Source organism: Anopheles funestus, chromosome 3RL (assembly GCF_943734845.2).
Source record: "Anopheles funestus chromosome 3RL, idAnoFuneDA-416_04, whole genome shotgun sequence".
Lineage (NCBI taxonomy): Eukaryota > Metazoa > Arthropoda > Insecta > Diptera > Culicidae > Anopheles > Anopheles funestus.
The window spans coordinates 25,782,625-25,801,253 of NC_064599.1; the positions used below are offsets into that span (position 1 = coordinate 25,782,625).

General features: G+C 43.7%; 1 protein-coding gene across 4 annotated transcripts in view; it reads right to left on the reverse strand.

The window, feature by feature from the left end:
- Positions 1-18,629, reverse strand: part of LOC125770407 (kalirin) — a 61,134-nt gene that overhangs the window by 8,542 nt on the left and 33,963 nt on the right. For all 4 annotated transcript variants that reach the window (XM_049439921.1, XM_049439920.1, XM_049439919.1 and 1 more), the window contains exons 7-8: positions 14,567-14,825; positions 8,938-9,013 (exon numbers count right to left, since the gene is read on the reverse strand). In XM_049439921.1, the coding sequence (XP_049295878.1) occupies positions 8,938-9,013; positions 14,567-14,825 (335 nt within the window). The remainder of the gene's footprint in view (positions 1-8,937; positions 9,014-14,566; positions 14,826-18,629) is intronic.

Consider the following 18,629-nt stretch of genomic DNA (forward strand, 5'->3'; position numbering starts at 1 on the left):
GTGCCACTATACCACAGAGTGTCGTTGCTCCTCTCAAGAACCCCCAATAAGTGTTCTACTTACAGACATTCTCACGAATGAAATATTTTAGCCAACTCTTCATTACTTCAGCGCAAAACGTCGTACAATAAATCACCTAAATGAAGGTGATGGGTTCAGTATGGAAAACATCCTTGATCCATCCCAAGGGTAAAAACTAAACGCTTTTCGGCGGCTAATTAAGCATCCATTCCCCTCGAGAGAAAATAGTATGAATGATCCTTCATACAGACTAGAGATGAATGAACGTTGAATGAGCTCCAACCCAAAATGGTTCATTAATCATACCCCAAACAAAAAAAAAAAACATTTATAAAACATTAAAACAAAATAAAGTTCTAAATCGTTCGGGTTTTTCATTGCTTTAGGTTGCGCAATTATAGTCTGCCTGTCTCGGGCCGCGATTTACATTTACTACGCCATATTCAGTTATGAGGCCAAGGATCGACGAACGGGGAGAGATGTGTTTTTTTTTTTGTTGCCGGCTGTGTTCCTGCTTCATCACTTTTAAAACGTTCTACTCCGCAGGCAGTTAAACTATTTCTAAATTATGATGTTGTTTTTTTCTCTTTCTCTCTCTTGTACTATTCGGTTCAAATGAATTTGTCCCAAGAATATTAGGATGACATTTCTCACCAACCAAACGACGCACACGGTCGATTGAATATGTACCCAATTGGCCTTCTCCACACGGTGACGACTCCCCAACTCATCACACAACACGTCATACGGGTGTAGAAATGCGAACGATGGCACCGAAAACATACGATTGGCATTTCAACGATCTTCTGGTGAAAAATCACTCAACAAGTGTAATCAATTTTGTCAAAATTAGGATTTAATTAGGTTCACATTTCACTGTACATATTATACCGAGGGATTTGGAGAAAATATCTTCAATTATTTTAAACAATTTTGTCGCAAGCCGGAAACCTACAGAAGGAATCCATACACACTTCAACCGAGCCGGTTGACACGTACATGAATAATGTGAACACCATTAACCACTGCTGGCAAATGGCCAGAAAAGTTTTTACAGACAAACACAGTCGAATGTTTGCAAGGGAAGAAGTTTTAGCACGACCAGTCGATCGTTTTATCGTTTGCTAAGTTGCTAATCCCACCCGAAAAAACACACACTCACAGACGGCATCCATCGGGGGGAATGGGGTGGACATCTATCTCTTAATTAACTTACAAACGACAAGGCTGTCGATTTGGAACCCGAGATTGCCACCGCGCGTAAATGCACTGTCGACATTAGGATGTTTCCTTTGGTGAAGTGTAGACAGTAGTAGATTTTTGTTTTTCGTTTTTAAAACTGAAGGATAATGGATGACCCTTCTGGCACGGTTACGGAGTATCTCGCTAATAATTAGTACCTCTGTGGCACTTTTGCACATTACATAAGTGGACATTCTGTGTAGTTAAGTCACAGTACTGTGTCAAGTATTTTTATCTTCACCATTACAACTGTCCTAGAGATGCATAATGAAATGTTTTCCCCTCCACGATGGAGAAGGTATTACCGAACGAACTAAAATTGATCAAACTTGATTTAAAGAGACCGTAACCGAGTATTTCCCCGAGCTTGATTTTTAATTATCAACCTGAGCTACAAAAAAAACACGATAGAGCAAACCTGTTCCCGATTGGATCGGGATTGTAATCTATTGCAGGTTGTTTTTATGCACCTCCGGGAAATATTTTCTACCTCAGGTTTTATGTACTTCACGCTGTACTGTGAACTGGGAAGAACCCAATCTCCTATGACGATGTTTACCAATTTATCTAACGTCGATAGTACAAACATGAAATAGATACATACTGCGTGCTGCGTGATCTTCCTTACCTTACACACACGTTTCCCGCACATATTTTATCTTTGTACTGATAAAGTAATGTCATTTTCACTGCTGCACCACCCCACATGATTCGGTGGGTGTGCTGTTTTTTTGTTATCGATAGAACGGAGTTACACAAACCAAAAAAAATTACACTATTCGCACGTCAGCAAAAACGTACAAAATCCGACAAGAATTCGCCAATCTGAACCGGTTTTTATTGTTCACTGGAAGACGGTCTGATGATATCTGCGTCTCTCTATTCTAACGCCGTCATATTAAGGATGGGAGTTCCTTTTTTATATTACGGTTGTTCCAAAACGTTCGTCGCAGTTTTGCCAAGGACACAACAAAATCCCCCCCGCCTAAAGGTGGGAAGACACTTGCGTATAAACAAACGCCTGTTTAGTTCGTATCGATGTCACCTTTTTTGGTCAACTCTTGGACGGGTTTTTAATGTGCAGCACGGCGACGTATAAGTGACCTTGCCTTATCAGACACTACACCGTGTGAACTATGCCCGGACACTATGTTATTCATTCGCACTTAACACTTTGACAGCCGCACGCTGCGCATTGTCTACTTCACTGGTCGCCGGCGCCGTTTGCGCCGTTCAAAGCACGTCTCAAAGCACGTTCAAAGCACGGCTTGGTTTGTTATCATCAATATCTTTTTCGTATATTCGTAAATAATTAACGATTTAAAGCATTACCAGTCCGAGTTACATGAATAATTTTTTTTTTCATTGCATTGAGCCCAAGGTTTGAACCATTTTAAAGAAAAACACAAAAACTCATACTCGCTTCATTACACCACTGTGGTGTGATCGGCTTTCAACCGATGTGTCTACCATCACACCACAGTGGTGTGATCGGCCGTCAAAGTGTTAATCAACCATAACAGTACCCTAATTAACTGGCTTCGATCATCAACCTAAGCGATGATCTCCCAAAGTACACAAAACTTCAGAATCAATACACTAAAACACAGCACAACAGCTATTCTGACTTTCTATATTGCAGCAGCACTCGATTCCCTGATGTCCTAGCTACTTTGCATCCGTTCGCATCCGTTGCCGAACCGAGACTGTGTAGGAGCTTGGAAGAAAACACAGATCCGACACAATCTTTGAAACGATCGGTTCTCCCCGATCTTCTACTCCCGAGCAGCTACAGCCGGCAGGTGGGGGATGAGTGCGTCCGGGATTTGTGTTTTGCCCTTACATTCCTTGTCTGTTTCCTAGCGCGCTGACTAACTATGTACCCCCCCCTATGACGGTGTAGGTGATCGAGAGCACATTTTGTAACGGCGCCTCCACGAAAAGACAAACAGACAGGGTGTATCTCTCGCGGGATGATGATGGTTTGTTGCTGCTATGGCGCTTTTTTCCTTATAAAATGAAACAGAAATAAGCAAAAAGCGGGTCGGATCTTTGATCCGATTCTGGTACAGCTGGCATTGCGCTTTTCCACTGTGCGTCATTTGAGGACTTCTTTGAGGAATGTGTGTGGAGTAGAATTTTAAATCTCTATTCATCTTAATTCAATATAACTGCAAGCAAACGCAATTTTTTTATGGTTATGATTGCTTTAAAGTGTTTATAAACAGCTCCAAAAAAAAGCTAACATATCGGAAATTTAAACATTAGCTTCTAATATCACCAACAACATCAATATTAAAAGTAGTTAATCTCAGTGTCATACACCCGTTGCACGGTACATTTACAATGCAAATTAGAACGCTCGGTAAATGCGACGTCGCAAACACGTTGCTCGTCAACGACGATCGGAAGAAAGTGAAATGAGAGGAAAATTAATGTGCGATTTTTCACACGCTTCGTGTTTGCCTTTCCACCCCAACGCCAAGTGGTCGGTTTTTCGATTAGCATTTCCTTATCCGGCCGGTGAGACGCAAAAGATGGAAAAGAGAACTTCTCCAATCTCAGTACCGGTTTAATTACCCAAGATCAGTGACGTTGTTCCCTCGCTGTGTGTCTCTTGGAAATAATGAGACACTGAACGGATGATCATATCCACAAGCGGCTTATTTCCAAGGTAAGACAAAAAAATCGGATAGATATTCGGTATCACTATCTCTTGCGACATCATCCTTCGAAAGGAGGACAAAGAACTGAGTCAAGTTTTGCCTTTTGAACAGACAAACTGGTAGAATCCCTCCAAAGTCATAGGGTGAAACGCGATGATTTCCCAGGAAGCGGAAAAGGGTTTGCAAATGGGATGTTCTTTGCCTTCTTCGGCTCGAGAATCCACCAGTCGATGTTTTGACTAATTGTTCTCGAGAAAAAAAACACCATCTTCTTCGCTTTCCTTAGAAGCGAACAAGAAAGCCGATGTTTAGAAGATGACTTACCGGCATGGTTCCGTCATTGACTTGGAGGAAAACGGCTCGGAACTGATAATTGAATGGTAATCAGTTCTCTGGGAAAACTCTCACACACCCTCTCTCTTTAGCGTCGAACATCGATCGTGCGAAACAAGCGCATCAATATGCAAATGGGGAAGATGCAACATTTTCTGACAGTGTAACAACAGCGAGAGAAAAAAAACTGGAAAAGAAACACAATTCGCATTGTCGAAGGCACATATGTGCGTCACAGTTTTTGAGGAAATGACGAAGAAATGTATTACGTCCATTGCGCACCGTACACGATCATCATCGTTTCTCTACGAATCATCAGCTTTGCATCTTATTCTTGCAAGAAATAGGAATCTCTGTGCTGGCGGCTCCTCGCACATGTTTCGCTGAATGGTGTCCGGTGTTGAATGAAGCTATAATTAGGATGCACCTTGATATGTCAGGGAGGGCAAAGTGTTACAGTTGCGGGGAGCCGCCATCACCGTCGTCTCCGGTCGTATAAGATGCACAATGCACATGGGGAATGCAATATATATTGCTAAATGTGCAACGATTTCACAAGAATTTCGTCTACCATTTCTCGCTACAAATAATGTTACTCATGAGACGGTCCACGGTGTAGGACCCGGGGTTGGGGTAAGGGATTTTCCAGGTATGCTCGTTAGACGAAGTACAACAAGCGGTCATCGTGAAGTTTCCTCATTATGGGCCCATGAGGGGGTTAAAATGCATCCATGGGTAAATATGCATCTTCATTGCATGAGTATTACACGCAGGGGGACACATCAACCGCTTAACCATACACACACATGCGGCCCTGTCTTCGAGTGGGTGCACAGGCTTTTCTTTTCCCCCCCCCCCCCCCCCCCTTTTTATCCTCCCCCGGGGGGGCCATACTCACGAAGCATTAACTGACGTGTGTGTACTGTTGGCAAGCAGGATAAAGAGCTGCTCACAACAACACTACCAGCTGACCCACAAGAAAAACGGGGTTAGAAAAAGAATTCCTTTACTGTCGCATATCCGAAACGTACTGTGGGCGCCCCACGGGTAATCGGACTCGGCCATGGCCAGATGATGAGGTGGAAAATTGCTGATTTATTACACTACCACTCATTGTCAGTGGCATTGCAAGCCGAGAGGCAGGATTAACGTCGGTCAAATGGAGTCTCAGTTATTTATACTGCTACGAAACCGTGTACAACCGTGTACTGGCCTGGCCTCTGCATACCACCCTCCTACTACTGGTGCCTAGCATCAACTGGTGCTTCTGCCTTTTTTTCCAAACTAACATACAAATAAGGTTTCATTGTAAAACAGAAATCACCGAAAAGGTCACGGGTTGCACACCATGAAGGAAACCGGTGAAAGCGAACACTCTCGGTAATGAATGAAAACAGAAGGAGTCGGTTTGTTTAGATTTAGATTGGCCTACGGCAAGGAAGCAAGCAAAAAAAAACTTCTCCCTTCCGTTGCCAAGGCCTGTTGGCTATCAAACTTTAACCTTCTAAACTTGGGTCGTCAATGGAATTTATAAATTTTAATTATCATTTTACTGTGCCAACTCTCTTGCCGCTTGTCTCTTCTTTTTTTCTTTTTCGAGTAAAGGATCGAGAAAGGATACTTTTGGATACAAATCAAAAGAATGGCACATGAACATAAAACACAGCATCAGTGTAATACTCCTTCCACTGTTAACCACTTTCGAGAAACAATGTGGCCTTCAGCCGCAAAAATGTTTACACCCTCTGGGGACACTTCTGGGGCGATAAGGTTTAGCTTTAGATATCCCTTTTTTTAAGCTACTATTTACAAAATTTCGGGCCGAAAATGTTAATCATTTTACTTAACAAAATTGCACTCAAGTGTACGATCGTCTAGTTGCCACGATTATTTTTATACGGCGCAACATGGCCACCGTTTGGTAATGTTTTATTAAATGTTACCACTTACAAGTCGCGTATCCTTTTAGTTTGATTTCTACACGACGCAACGGTACGCATAACATGCTCAATGTGCATGAGAAGCAGCACAACATTCGGGTAATAATCTTTATCATCATCATCATCATCAACATGATGCTCTTCATCAGTGCTTGAGCTTAATGTGATTTAACCAAAAGCGTCTAAATAGTCCCCAACGTGCTTTCGTTCAAGTAGTTGTTGCTCACTTGGGCTCTTGGGCTGGAAATCGGACAATAAATAGTCTGCCCCACATCCTCGCCCGTTCCTGCCGTTCGTTGGCAGACACTATTGGTACATATTATTTCCGATTGGTGTGTCCGGGGATGCGTCAAAGCACCGGGAACAGGATTCGTTGTGCAAAAGGATTGCTACTAGCACTCTCCTTTGCCTTTGCCCTAATGGGAACTCCGGTTACGACTGAAGTTATTAGCCCAAACCCGATCAAACTGCGGTGTTCCAACATTTTGTGGTGTTTACTGGTGCGGCAAAAGTTGCATGTTCCACACAGAGACCGGAACCATACTGTTCATCCTCAATGTTTGATGTCCGGAAAATTGGTTACCGTACGGACGAAAAACACCCAGGAGAGTTGTGTCGGCCGTTGAGTCAACGTAGACCATTTCAGTGACCACAGCGGGGTACGGCAGCACGTAGCAGGAAAAGCGTAAGAAGGTACGCGACCGAACAGCTCCAGCTTTCGTCACATTTTTATGACACACTCAACGTTTAGCAAAGGATCAACAGAAGAACGCCCTTCACACTGGCACCAATGTGTGTGTGTTTGTGTGGACGGAGCACTATTCGGCAAGTGTCTGCCACTTGTCACGAAAAAAAAAGGATTTCCTTAGCAATATAGCAAGCTGTTTGCACACCTTACCGTTTACGTTTACGGGTGCTTATGGGTATGTGATGTATGTCCACACCGGTACCGGGTAGAGTAGCTGTTTTGTCGGTAAGGATATAAAACGCGACACCCTGCTCGTACGAGTAACGCTTCCCACTAGCCTTCTTCATTAAGCAGCGACGAATGACGACGTTCTTGACCGTTTGTCATAAATAAGGACATCGCAATGGTACTCAAACCGTGACGAGCGATGCGCTATTCATTCGGAAAGGGCTCCAACCGGTGTACGGGTGCCTCGGCAGCTCTGTGGGTTTTGACATCCTTGATCCTCCTTCCACGCTTTCCCCCCTCCCAAAAACACAAAGCACACATCAATATTCTGGCAACGTTTTATCGACTTGGAGAGATATACACGCGGGCTATTCGTGTGTGCGCGTACCACCATTGTGACACACGAAACGAATGAAGTATTCATAAGGAATTCGTCCGTCCAACATAGTGTCCAGTACGGGACCACCATTAATTTTCATCACGCTCTGCCTCCGGGCGGGTGGTCGGACGGCAACACGCACAACACAGAGGCGACAGGCGTGAAAAGGCGGCTTTGCGCCACGTACTGTGTTATGTCCGGTCGTCTTCTAGGATTTTGTCCAACGGCGGCTATCGAAATAAACGATCGCAATCGTAGCGATATGAATTTGTGAAGGATTAGCGAACCGCAAACAAATGGCATTTGTCCGGATGGAGCATCAATTTATCACAGGTGGCCTTAAAGCAATAATTGCAATCAATGGAATGTCGAGATTTTACCTACAAAAAAAGGGAAATCGAATAAAGTAAAAGACAAGATACAAAGTAAAATGGGGGAAAAACTCCGGAAACAAAATACACAACTTCTCCAAACCTTGGAACAGCCATTGCAAATTTTAAGGGCGTGTTCAGATTGATGTAACTTCCCGTCGTGCTGATAACTTAAATGCGTCGTAGCAATTCCTAGCCTCCAGGGACACAAACGGGGTTCGCACAGGCAATTCTTGCATATTGACAGATACCACCCTAACACGAGGTACCAATCCCATTTCCGTTTTTTTACAATTCTGTCGTTTGCCGTGTGTGAACGAATTCAAATAAAATGTAAACTGTGAGCTTTAACTGTAGCAAACGCCGCATAACCTATTTAACCGAGCTGCTTCTCAACCGTTCGGGGCATGCTGAACGAGCATAAAAGTGACTCTGCCACAACTACAAAAGGACCCTAGGCGCTCCAATCAGAGTGGACACACATGGGCACGCAATTCGCCAAACAATCCAAACCGATGGTTAGCCATCATACACCGACCGGAACGATGTCAAACTTTCCTTCAGTCCTGACATCCGGTACAGTACGCGGGATAGATGATAACGGAAGAAATGTAAACACCCGAGCGTTCGTACAGAATGTCCCGGGCGCTGGTAAAACAGCTGCCACGTATGGTATGGCCTCCTATCACCGATGTGTACCAGGGGCCTTCTGCTACTACCGGGGTGGCAAAATGGTAAACATGTCAGTCCGGTGAAGCACATGGGGTGGTGAAGCACACAATCGATTCGATTTTACTTTCCCCTCCTGAAGGCAGCATTTCTTCTCCCGCGCTCCCCTCCGCTTTATGGGGACATAGAGAGAGTGGCGATCTTTTCTATGCAAACAGTGCAAACCACGGAACGCAAGACCGGGCATGATGCAGCATGCTTCTCAGCAAGTACAAGTTTAACCTCACTGGCGACATGGTGGTGGCTCAAAAACAGAGAATAGTGAAGAAAAAAAACATGGAAACGATGTACAAAAGGCACTTTGATGAAAAGCAAACTAATACTGCATGTTTTCACTTACCCGCTGAAGCCTTTCCGTTTGTTGACGGGCGACGTATGCTGGTTCGGTAGTATGCAATCATTTTCCTGCGGCACTTCTGCAAAGAGTAAAGAGCAATAGGACCGTACTGTCAGTGCAATGTGTGAATACATGTGCGGTGATATAAATACACGACCGGGTGGGTGGACATCGTCCAATTCCGCTGAAGAGAATGTGGAAAACAAGAAGCGATAACTAATAGGAGGAGAAACATAAAAAAAAAACAGCTCTACAAACTTGTATAGTGGTAAAGTTTTTCCAATCGTATGGGATTTTGAAGACGTTTTCGAGTGGTACCGAACCGGTTTGGCAAACTGTGTGATTGAAATTTACCATTTTCGCTTTTGGGGGTACATGCCGAGATTTTAGAAATGAAAAAAAAACTATGCAAAAACTAGGTCAATAGAAAGTGTACTCAAACAAACATACCACATCGACTGCAGTTCATCATTTGAAATTGGCGAATATGTAATGTGTTATAGATCAACGTGCCAAACATAAAATTCTTCATTTATTCTACTGATCCATTCAGCATCCATTATCAATGGTCTATTAGTAATGTGCATTTCAAAAGAAAAAAAAATGCAAACCATCCACTTCCTGTCTACGGCATCGAAATAAAATGCATAAACGCTTTTGATGCCAACACAATCGCCGATTTGATGGCAGCTTCTATTTTTAAAAAAAGTCATTAAAAATTATTGCCTTTTTGCGACCAAACGGAGAACTCCACGCCGTTAAACGCACTGTGAGAAGGAAAAGAAACACACAGAGAGGGGGGAAAATAGAGATCCGAAGGAACCTTGATGGTCGCCTGCCAATACAAACTCACGATTGTTGAGTGTCGCTTCGCCCCGCTGCATTTTGCATCGCATTGCAGTCCAATTGGCTGTCGTTCGAAATTATTACAAGGATAGACACCAGCACACTGCGAAGCGGCGAATCGTGGCAACACTCGGCAAGCGGATCGCGCGCATTCGGTCCCGTTTGAAATCAAATGCAATTTATCATTTCCATTTCCATGCCGAGTGTGGAAGGAGGAGTGCCGTTTTGTTTTCTCCTTCATCTCGGGCCTCTGCTCGCCTCTGACAGGAAGTTTCCTATGTTTACTCTGGAAGGATTAGAAAATGCAACCTTCCAGGCTGGTTCAGATCGGCCTGGCAATGTGACAAACGATGCGAGAATTGGCGAGAAGCAACTGGTTTCCTCCCTCCTTAGAAGTAGAGTTACAGTGCAATCGGCTTTGCTTGCGGTTCTGTTACATTGGTGCTTCATTTGCGTAGCTCCGTAGAGTCCGTGGTCGAGCTGCTTTAAATCCCCCAACAAAGATGGTGACTTCATGTCACTGGACATGGGGAAAAGGGACCGCCCCACCTTGATCAATTGCTGTGCATAATGGATACTGGCACCTATTCTAGTGGATAGCTTGCGAACATATACCGGCATTCTTTCACACAAACACACGATAAGCTTCTCACATAGATGTGGCGGTCAGTTCCATTTATGGAGAAGATTTAATTTAGAATACCTATTTTAGGATCTAAATATCTTCTCGCATCGATGAACAACAAGCGGTCGTTACGTATGGGTAGAATATAACTGCTTGCCCTACAAATGGATCGTTTATTTATTGACGTCTTCACTGAGAGAAATTGATCTCTTTTATTTATTTGATTAACAATTTATTCATTGAACACTAGTAATGCTTGATGGACCATAATAAAGTGAAATGTTATTTTTCTAGCATTTTAAATCACATACTTAAAATTTGATGTAACGAAACATAAAACATAACCTTTAAAGAGCAGTTTCTACCATTTTATTCTGTCCCTTCTGTCGCAAATCAATTAGTCACAGCGAGGAAAAAACTTGATGGCTAAAGCCAAGGACAGGAAAGTCAGAGAGAGAAACATTCTGCAAACATTAAAGAAAAATACTCGGAAATACGGTAAAAGAACGAACGAGCGTTAAAAAGACTCGTCAAGGGACGGGTTGGCGCTGTTGCTGAATCTATTCGACCGAAATAATTAGCATTAGCACAACTGACCTAGTTAACATCGGACGGTTGTGCTGTACACAGAACCAAGTGGATACTATCCAGGGGCATCGCGAAACAGATCAATATCGTACATCGAGATCCGATCAGTCAACAGTGCTGAGGCAACATTTTCTGGTTCCGATTAGATTCTTGGGCCCAATGGCATATGCCCCCGGTTGAAACGGGGGTTTAAAATGGATTGGAGTGTTCAGTTCAGAAGGACATCAAAGCGAACCACTCTTAAAACGGTGTATATCAAATGTTTCAAACCAGCGACAAGGGTTCAGTTAGCCGTGTCCTTTGCGGTTCTTACATCCAGACACAAATGACACCACTTGTGTGCTCCGAATACCGAAATCTATAAATGACGCATAATGCGAGCATAAAGCATGGACAACTTATTTTTGGAACTTTTCACTGAGATCGCTCGGAATTCTTCGCCTTTTTTTTTTGCACGTGACCCGTCAATTTGCTGTTTTTACTTAACTCCTTCTATTTGGGTTGAGTCGGTGCCTTCCCCCCACCCTTCCCCACCTCTCAACAACAGGAGAGGGGGTTTTTTCTTCTGATTTTCTCTGGCGCACAGTTTGGCAGATGTTTGGCGTACGAGGTATATATGGTTGATGACCGTGTCTCGAGACACGCATTGAAAATAAATCCGTGCCATAAGTCAAACTATCGATGATTTATCCCATTTTGCGGCACGCACTGAACTAGTAAGTTACCAAGGTATGATGTGTATTAAAAATAGAAGTAAACGATGACTTCAAAATTCTATTTCATCGTTTAGATTCGCTAAGCAAAAGCTTGCAGATAAATAGATTGGATTCATCTATTACAACACCCTTGAAGTTTTTGCTATGAATGCAAAGCATTGTACTAACATCTTATATATCGCTGGGCAAAAGATCAGGAACAAATTGCAAATAATCGCGTATCGTTAATCGCACACGAGACATTATCTTTGTCCCACACACAGAATCTTTGAAACACGAAAGGGTCAAGGATGTGAAACACAATTCATTGCCAACATAATATCAATTGTCAACAGCTCAGATCAAAAGCATACCAGCGTTAAACAACTATCAAAGCTTGTTTGGTAGAAAATTAAGAATATCAATGCGGCCTCTACAATACTATCCGAATAATAGCAAATGTCTGTATAGGCTTTAAATTACTGCGGCGTACGGATCGTTTAACTCAATCATCTCTGGCATTACTGCTAAAATCAACTTTAGCTAGATAATTGCCATTCGCTTAGCTGGCAAAAAGGAATACGGCACCATAACCTCCAAACAATTAAGTACCAGCCGCAGGCGCATTGCCATTCCTGATAAAGTTTCTGATTGCGTCGGCGGCAGACCAGATTGGCACAACAGTGTTGGCAGAGTGCAACAACAGCAACAACAAACCAGTACCCAAGACTATTCCTTGCCGAAGGGCAATTGCAAATTGGCATGTAATCTCGTTAAATGACTCGCAACACATTGGGCGCCTCATCGTAAATGTGCCGTACCAGATGCGTTTTGATGTTCTCACGTTTTGACCTGCTCGGGGGGATAGTAGTACGCCAACGTGTGCTTGTGCCCCTTCAATCCGAGTACAATCAATCTATTGCCGCAGAGAAGAAATCCATCAAATGCGCCGCTGAGCTGCAATGGAAATGTTATGGTTTGTATTTGCCTCCTTGAGAGAGTTCAATTAAGGAAACAAATGACAACATTCAATTAAATTCAATTTAATAAAATCATTACTTACAAAACAGACAAAGTGTTCCGCTGGGGTGGAAAAAAAATCTCACTACAACGATGTCAGATTTCTTACTGGTAAAATACTCATAAACATTGTGTGAGTTCCCCCTGAAGTTCCCCGAAAAATCTTCGCGGCTAGTCGGCGTCTCACAAGCCGAACGATTTTTCGGCAAATAGAAAATGGTTTATTTTGATAGCAATTTATCGGTAGACAAAAAAAGGAAGATCAAAACCTTTTCCCCTCTTCTCTGATCCCCTCCTGCACTCGTTATCCGCAACGCTTTGTGGTACAAAATTTTGTCAAAATCGTACAAAAACCCGGCGGCAAACCGTAAATGTGCGTGCGTTTCGTTTTGTTACCGTTTTCGCATCGACCGAATGGAAGGTAATTCAATTAAAAGACCAAAGCCGATCCACCCCGATGGCTAACCTTTAACCCGGTACCACTCGGACACGGATATTCGCCGACGCTTAGTTGCGCACTTCGTTGGGGGGAGGGGGCATAAATAAATATTCCCACCCAACCCAAAACACGATATCCCACGCACTTCCCACCCTTATTTATTGTGGGACGAGTGCAAAAGTATGTGTGTGTGTGTGTGCGTGTGGTAAAAACCATTCAGAGGAAAGTGAAAATTGTGGTCGAAGATCTTGGCTTGAATCTCGCGCGCAAAAGCGTCTGACTGTCCCGATGGCTATTTGGGACGATATGTCGGAGTATCGGTGCGTAGGCGGTAGCGCGAAAAGTGAAACCACCGAATAGCATCGGTCATCAATCTTGGTGCGCAACTGTGGTGAAGTCCCACCGGGGGGATAAAAGTACGATGCGAGCGCGAAGAATCGCTGGAACGGAGTGAACAAGATGTTGATACAACCGCAAGCGTCATTGCATCCACATCTCCTCAGCGGTACCGACCGAAGGGAGAATATCAGGAGTCAATTTCCGGCAAGATGTGCCGCCTCATCACGCACTTCGCTGGACGCTGGAGTGTTTCCGTGCAACTCTCCCATGGGGATACAACCGAGATGGTATGCGAACGTGTGCCTGGACGGTCCGATACCGATATGATGTTGATTCGATTGCACCGGAATCGACCGTAATGAAATTGTGTGTGGCCGCAAAACGTGGCCAAACCATTAGCCATTACCGGCACCCCGGTTTGATATCGTGACCAATTAATCGTAAGCCCACTTCCGGGTGTTTCACTACTCATTTCACTGTGATGGTGCAACAAAAAAAAATGTGGAAAGAGTGAGACGTGACCAACCATACTGGCAGGGGCGGATCAAGCGGTACGCAAAGTAAGCGGCCGCGGGTGGCCTCAAGCTGATAGGGGGCCTCGAAGCAGCGATTGTACCTAATATTTTCTTAGGGGGTACAATCGGGGCTATAGGGGCCCCGAAAGACGACAGAACACACGTAACGGAGCACGACCAGAAGTCCGTTTTCGAAGTAATGATACGAACCATATGCGAGTGCGTTTTGGATAACGCTATTTCCGCTATCGGCTGCGTAGTTGTAGGGGCCTCGAGCAAGTACGGTAGGGGCCTCCAAAAATGAGTCCCCCCCCCCCCCGGTCAGCACTTTTGAAAACACTTAACTCCCCAGTTATCAGCTGACAGCAAATTCAGCTGTCGATGTGCGACCATACTTTTGGGGCCCCAATTACAATTCCGCTTAGGGCCTCCGACAAGCTTGCTCCGCCACTGCATACTGGTCCAGTACGGGGTAGTGTTCGATCAAGAGTAAAATGCTTCTACAGGAAGGGAATGGGATAAAACTCGGTACAGGAGTGGCGGGAGTCTTGAAGGAAAAACTTACCTCCCAGGGTGTCCGTGTCGCGCTGTTTATTGTTCAATTTGCTATGGGAGGATGGCAACGGTTTGAGGACGGTCACCGGTACCAGTCCTTCCTGGCTGTCGGACGCATTGATCGACAGACGCACCAGGCAGAAATCGGGTGCGCCCGAACAGTTCATGTCGACAATTTCGACCTGCTGACCTTTGCTAACGCTCAGCTCGGACGAGCCCGGTGCTGCCGTATGGTCCGCTATGACCCATGTCATCTCTGCTAATCCGCCCTACGTAGAGAAAAAGAGAATATGTTGCAAAGAAGAGAAAAAATGTATTAGTAGTTATCCACACACAAACACAGAGGAGTATAAGCAGTAAACTTCGAAGAAAATATTATGACGATTAGAATGTACAGGAGAAACGATTGGTACCCACGGTGGAAATATTTTCCCTTCGAGCTTGGAAAGACATTACCATCGTCGAAATAATCGATTGCTATTGTTGGACCTGCTATCGATTGTTGGAAGGAAACGAGTAAATTATGCGTACATTCAACTGCCGTACTAACGAGTCGGTCAGGATGATTGAAACAATCACCTCTACATGGGCAAGAGAATCATGCCAGGCACGTGAAGCAGCAACATTTATGTAGTGTTCTTTATTTAATGAGAGCTGTATTTTTCAATCAAAACAGCACACCAGGGCAACAGGGCGTTAAGCGATGTTTGATTTCTGGCAATAAATGTAATTCGGAATTGAATGTATTCTGTAAACTACCCACCCATTAGCTTAATAGTATAATGGTTCAGCCCTGCTTTAGATATGAAACCATTTAACTTTAACGAGGCACAGAACAACCAGTTTATCATCATTTTCATGTCTATTATTTTTGAGAAATTGCTCAAAAACGTCCCTTACTGATTGAGTGTTAATATTGTTTCTCTTCCGTTAAGAGAACCTTTGCGCAATAACTGGTAAGGTGGGGCGTCCACCACACACCCTTGGAAGAAGTTCCTTCGGCTTCCTTCTTGCTTTAGCGCCGAAAGTAATTTATCATATTTATAGATGTTTCATTTTGTCAATGAACGGAAGATGTCAAAATTCACCATAAAAGATACTGCGCAAGAAGGGAGGGAGGGTTGGGAAGTAATAATACACTTGAAGTAGGTCAACACGGTGCTATAGCACATCAGTAAATGATCGACATTAGGATAGACTTCAGAGTCAATGGTGGGTTGGAGAGAGCCCATTAACGGTTTGGGTGTATTTTTCGATGGTTTCCGGTGAAAGTTATAATTCTATCAATATCTTTTTAAAAAAACACCATCGTGTACGTCGTGTGGGCAGGTTCGCGTACAAACACCGGATGTCGATCGATACAAACAGTCAGGCAGCTCGATAGCTTCATCAATATCTCTATTTTCCTATACTCGTCAGATGAAGGGGAGTAGGAGAGATTTGTCCTTTCTGAAGGAGGGGGAATGTTTCTACCATACCACCCTACGGCAGGGACATGAGGAAAAGGGAGAAGAAAAAAAGGGATATTTATTTTAGGTTCTTTACTAATGCGATTAACTAACGATTCATCGCTGTTTGACGTAATTATAACCACCAACCATAGCGCGATTGCTATGGCGCTTAAACCGGGCAAAAGCACAGTAAACCACGGATGTCGCCCCTTACCTTCATGATACCCCGTGAAAAGTGAACAAAATGTTGTGAATTCAACGACAAATATTAACCACTCTCTCTCTCTCCCTCAAAAGCCTTGGACAAATAAACGAATCCCACCCCATCCTGGAATACTGGAAAACCTATCAAAAGGCATGATGGAACCATATGGTAAATAATGACAACGTGGGCGCGCATGCTTTATGGGTAGAGAGAGAGCAACAAGACCCGGCATACACAAAACGAACATACCCATTTAATTTCTTTAAAAGCGTAGTTACATAGTAACAAGTACAGGGTTTGGTTTGAGTTTTGAGCGTGGCTGCATGGACTGTTGAATGGAATTTCCGCATCCTCGATATTCTGGTGACTGGAACCGACAAAACTCCAATTGATGTATTTTCCAATGATTGAAAATTCATAAGCATCCTACCAACTCGGGAACTACTTCAACCTTCCCATATCAGGGCACAGTTTTTACCTTCCTCAATTAATGTATATTGCGAGGATGCTGGTTGATTGTCTTTTTGTGAATTTAATTACATTACTAAAAGAATAAAAAGAAAATAATTGTCTGAGCACTTGTACGTACAAAGCTAATCCTATAAAAGAAATGTAATCCGCCGCATTAAAGCATAATCTGCGCTCGGAACTCGGAACTGTTTCGTAACTTCTCAACCTGGAGGGTGAAGACTAGGTGTGTGTGTTCCACACACATTCCACACAGTTTGCGTACACTTAGTACACACATTTTCCTACCATTTTGACGGAATTCTTTCTACCCGAAAAACTAATGTCTTGGGATGAACTAAACCGACTGAAGTAAAAGCATTCAACGCCTGCAGGCCCATACCATACGTGCAAGCGTACGGAATGTTCCAAGGTATGGCAGAAGCTTAGCAGAGTGGTAAGCTGAGAAGAATGTTGTTGCTACTATCACCCGGAGGGGAGGAAACCATAAGAACACCAGCAAGAATGGGGCAGACGAGTCACAGGAAGGATAAAAGCAGATGATTGCAAGGCATGCACAATAATGTCGCACAAATGTTTCACATACATACGTCGGAACGACCCCATTAGAAAGCCAGAACCGGGAAGACACACACATCAGTACATCACCTTATAGTAGATACCTGTGCTGTGTTGTCCTGTGTGCCGCCGTGTCCTTTAGCTTTAGCATCATTCTGAATGCAAGCAAACCCGGGATGAATGCTTGCTCAAAGAGGTACACTGTACTGGTAAAGCTCCTAACGATAGGGCGGAAACGAACAAATTGAAGTGATGGCACTCTGGCACATCAAGCCATCTTCGGTACGTTCGGAACAGTGTGTGTGTGTGTGTGGCAAAAAAAAGCACAAGAAATGACGAAGAAACGTTCGTTTGATCAACTAACCAATCTCCTGTTTGGATTGAAGGTGAACAAAAAAGTAAAAGGATTACAGGCACGCACACAACTTGACGAACTTCGCAACTTGGTGGTGCATTTTGGGGAGTCTTTGCTGTGCCACTATGTCAACTTCCTCTGGAACTTCCGGTTCTGTCCAAATACATCATATAGCTGTGCAACACGAAAGATTAGTGAGGGGGTTTTTTTGTTGTTGAAGATGTGAAGATCCCGAACGATGATGCTTTTGCACTACACGTGTTATTTATCAGGATTCTGAAGAAGAGCAAAAAAACGTCCATTAAATGATGCAATAAGGGAGGAAACCCTACTAGAAATTATCTTTTGCTACAATGTAGGAAACCTTTTATGGTATTCTGCTGTAAATCTGAAGATGTGTGTACCGATACCAGTACGTCTGCTGGATCTCTTCGTTACCAAAACAACTATCGTTCCAATATTCTACGAAGGAAAACATCGAAAGGAAGAAGCTCCCCGGGAGAGATGGTAGTTACAAAATTTACCTCAATTACCGATTGGATTCGGTAAAAGTTTATTCAACGTGAAACGAAGAACATTCAATGCAGCTACACTGAAGATGCTGCCACTGGAATCGATTTATCGTCTCGATCTATTTTGCATCTCAACAAAAACACTCCGGTTAGGCAACACAGAAACTGTTTGCGCACTAATTTGATTACGCGCGTGCCCATTTAGATTTCTGGAAAGTTTTCCCACTAATGAAGAAAAGCTGCACCAAAGCCATGGAGTGCATTATTATCGATTCAGTACACGATTCCTCTGTAGCTCGTATAGTGCTTAACACTGCACCAGAAACGGGAAACGATAAACAATAAAATAATAAATCCCTTTTCTGCGGAGTCACGGAGGTTTTGCTGGTTGCTCGGAAAGAAAGCTCACCCGACAACATCCTCTTTCCGTCGGCGAGAGGAAGAGACATCATCACCGGGATGGATGGAAACAGCCAGAACAAATTGTGTTGTGTAACTTTCGCCCAGCTCTTACCCGGGGCATC